The sequence below is a fragment of the Fulmarus glacialis genome, unplaced genomic scaffold (genome assembly GCF_000690835.1).
Source record: "Fulmarus glacialis isolate BGI_N327 unplaced genomic scaffold, ASM69083v1 scaffold19764, whole genome shotgun sequence".
Taxonomy (NCBI): domain Eukaryota; kingdom Metazoa; phylum Chordata; class Aves; order Procellariiformes; family Procellariidae; genus Fulmarus; species Fulmarus glacialis.
In genome coordinates, this window is record NW_009206317.1 from 1650 (window position 1) to 3970 (window position 2321).

The window sequence follows — 2321 nt, forward strand, 5'->3', positions numbered from 1 at the left end:
GCTGAGATTCAAGCAGGGGGGAGGCTAAGGGGAGTCGCAAGCGATTTGCGACTTTTGCAGAGGGGTTTCTCAGCCTGCCCGAGGAAGGGCAGGGATGCGTCAGCTGAGGCTTCAGCCTGTGAAATCAGTGGGGGAGGCCTGGGGCATCCCCCCTTTGACTGCAGCATTCAACCCCTCCCGTGTAAGAGAGGCAACCATCAGTAGCTGCAGCTGCCTTGGCAGAGGGTAGTGGATAGGGTGGTGGCAGCCCCCTGATATGTTGTTTCCCCATCCAGGCCGTGGCAGTCGAAGTCGAATGGGTCCTGTGCCATCATAAGCCGCGGGAACATCAAACCTGCCCAGTGCGCTGGTCCCGACGACCAGAACCTCTGGATCTGCGAGAAGCCTGCGGGGCCGAGCTCCCCTTTCGTGTGACGATGGCCGCTGGCCCCCGCACTGCTGTGGTGAGTGTGCCCACACCAGGCTCTGCCGAGCCCTGGGGTGTGCGGGGCCTGTGCGGTGTGCGAGGAGGAAAGCGGGGAGCCTGGGCACCTCTGTGGGGCACGCTGACCCCCTCCCTTGGAAAGGGAGAGGGATGCAGGCTGGAGGGGTGCTGGATGGAGCCTGCCTCCATCCCTTTGCTGCCACGGGAGCCCCTGGTCTGTGGCAGCTCAAGAGACCCCCCCAAGCTGTGGTGTAGCAAAAGGGCAAGATGGGGGAAACCCCTTCGCAAGCTGCCTTCCCAGCCCCGCTGTGTGCGGTGGAGGCTGGGCAGTATCTCAGCCTCACCCTCTGCCTTCCCTTGCAGCACCTGCACCCTGCACTGCCTCCGCTTCAGCCTTGCTGCACCCCTGCCTGAGACGTCCCATCCATGCAAGCAACCCCCTTCCCTCTCACAGACCCCTGCCTATGGGCTGCCCAGGTCCTTCTCAGCAATGCCCAGTGATGCTCCGGCATCAAGCAGGCTGGGGGAGGCAGCGGCAGTGGCCATTTCCCCCCCTAGCTGATGTGCTTCAGCAGAGCAGTATGGGCCTCACGGCTCAGCCCCACACCTCCATGGAGTACGCTGGGTCTTCCTGAGCACAGGGGCTGGTGTGCGATGGGGACCCTGGACCCAGACACAGAGCGGAGCAAGCCCCGATGCTCAGCACTGCAGCCATGCAACATCCCAGCACGGAGCGAGCTGTGGTGCTAGCATGCAAGGACACTGGATTGGGGGATGGCACAGCCCCACACCCGGCCAGGTCCTGTCCCCATAGCAGGGACTTTCTGCCTGGCCCCATCCCAGGAGCAGCCTGGCCACAGCTTTCAGGCAACCCAGCAAGCAACAGCCTCGGCAAAGCCTCGGCGCCCAAGGAGGGAAGCTGCGCCTGAACTGGATGGTGCTTGTGCTGGCATTTGGTTTTTTTTTGCTAATTAGAAAGTAGGGCAACGACCTTTAGGATTGTACGATGTGCCTTCCAAAAGCAAAAGCAACTCCACCACTTGTAGCAGACTGACGCTTTGTGAGACAAGTCATCAGGACTTTAAATAGTTACTACACACGTGCACATGAGAAGATTAAGCAAAATAGCTGCAGCCACTCAAGAGCAGAGGAAGTCATGTTCAACCAGGCGAAGATGCTCTCAGTTTATTATGGGGTCGTGTGTGCCATATATAGTTGATTAATTGCTATGTGAATTAGTTTGCTTGAAGAGCAAGAGAGTGTTAAAGGCAGGCTTTTTGGAGGTGGCACATGTCACTCCTCTGTCCGCTGGCTGAACTCACTTTGTAGCAATAAAGAGACACAGTTGTCTGCTTTTTGCTTTCTTGTGTACCACCACAAACACAGACTCAAGGGCATGAACCCAAAGAACCTAAATAACAAACGGGAGTTTGACCAAAGCTGTTTCAACTGAGATGGCCAACTCGGGGGCATTGAGATCTTGGGCTGAGCCAGGCTGCCTTGTGGTCCCCAAGGGGCTCCCCAGAAGCCCCAGGCAACCTGTGGAACCTCTTGGGGCCAGGCTCCCCTCCACGTCTGATGTGCATCCAAGAGACAGAAGCAGCAGCCTGAGTCGCTGGGACATTCAGTTTTTATTGAACACTTTAAATAAGCTGGGTATATATTACTAGCAATTATTATTATTAATAATAATAAAAAACACAACAGTTCTGCATTCACCAGTGCATTGTGCAGGAGGGAGGAAAGCCGGCTCCCACCCTTGCCAGGGCCCGGACAGCTTGGCCGCGCTGCCCACCGGCCCCTTCCCCCTGGTGCCAGGATGGCACCCCGGCCCCTGTGCCAGCACCCTGCTCCCGACCCCGTGTGCCAGGGAGACATGGGGTGCCATGCCGGCTCA

General features: G+C 57.9%; 1 protein-coding gene across 1 annotated transcript in view; it reads left to right on the forward strand.

The window, feature by feature from the left end:
* The window catches only part of LOC104075265 (C-type lectin domain family 4 member M-like), a 2040-nt gene extending 1626 nt beyond the window's left edge, over positions 1-414 (forward strand). The window contains exon 4 of the mRNA XM_009575707.1: positions 276-414. Within this exon, the coding sequence (XP_009574002.1) occupies positions 276-414 (139 nt within the window). The remainder of the gene's footprint in view (positions 1-275) is intronic.
* The last annotated feature ends 1907 nt before the right edge of the window (positions 415-2321 follow it).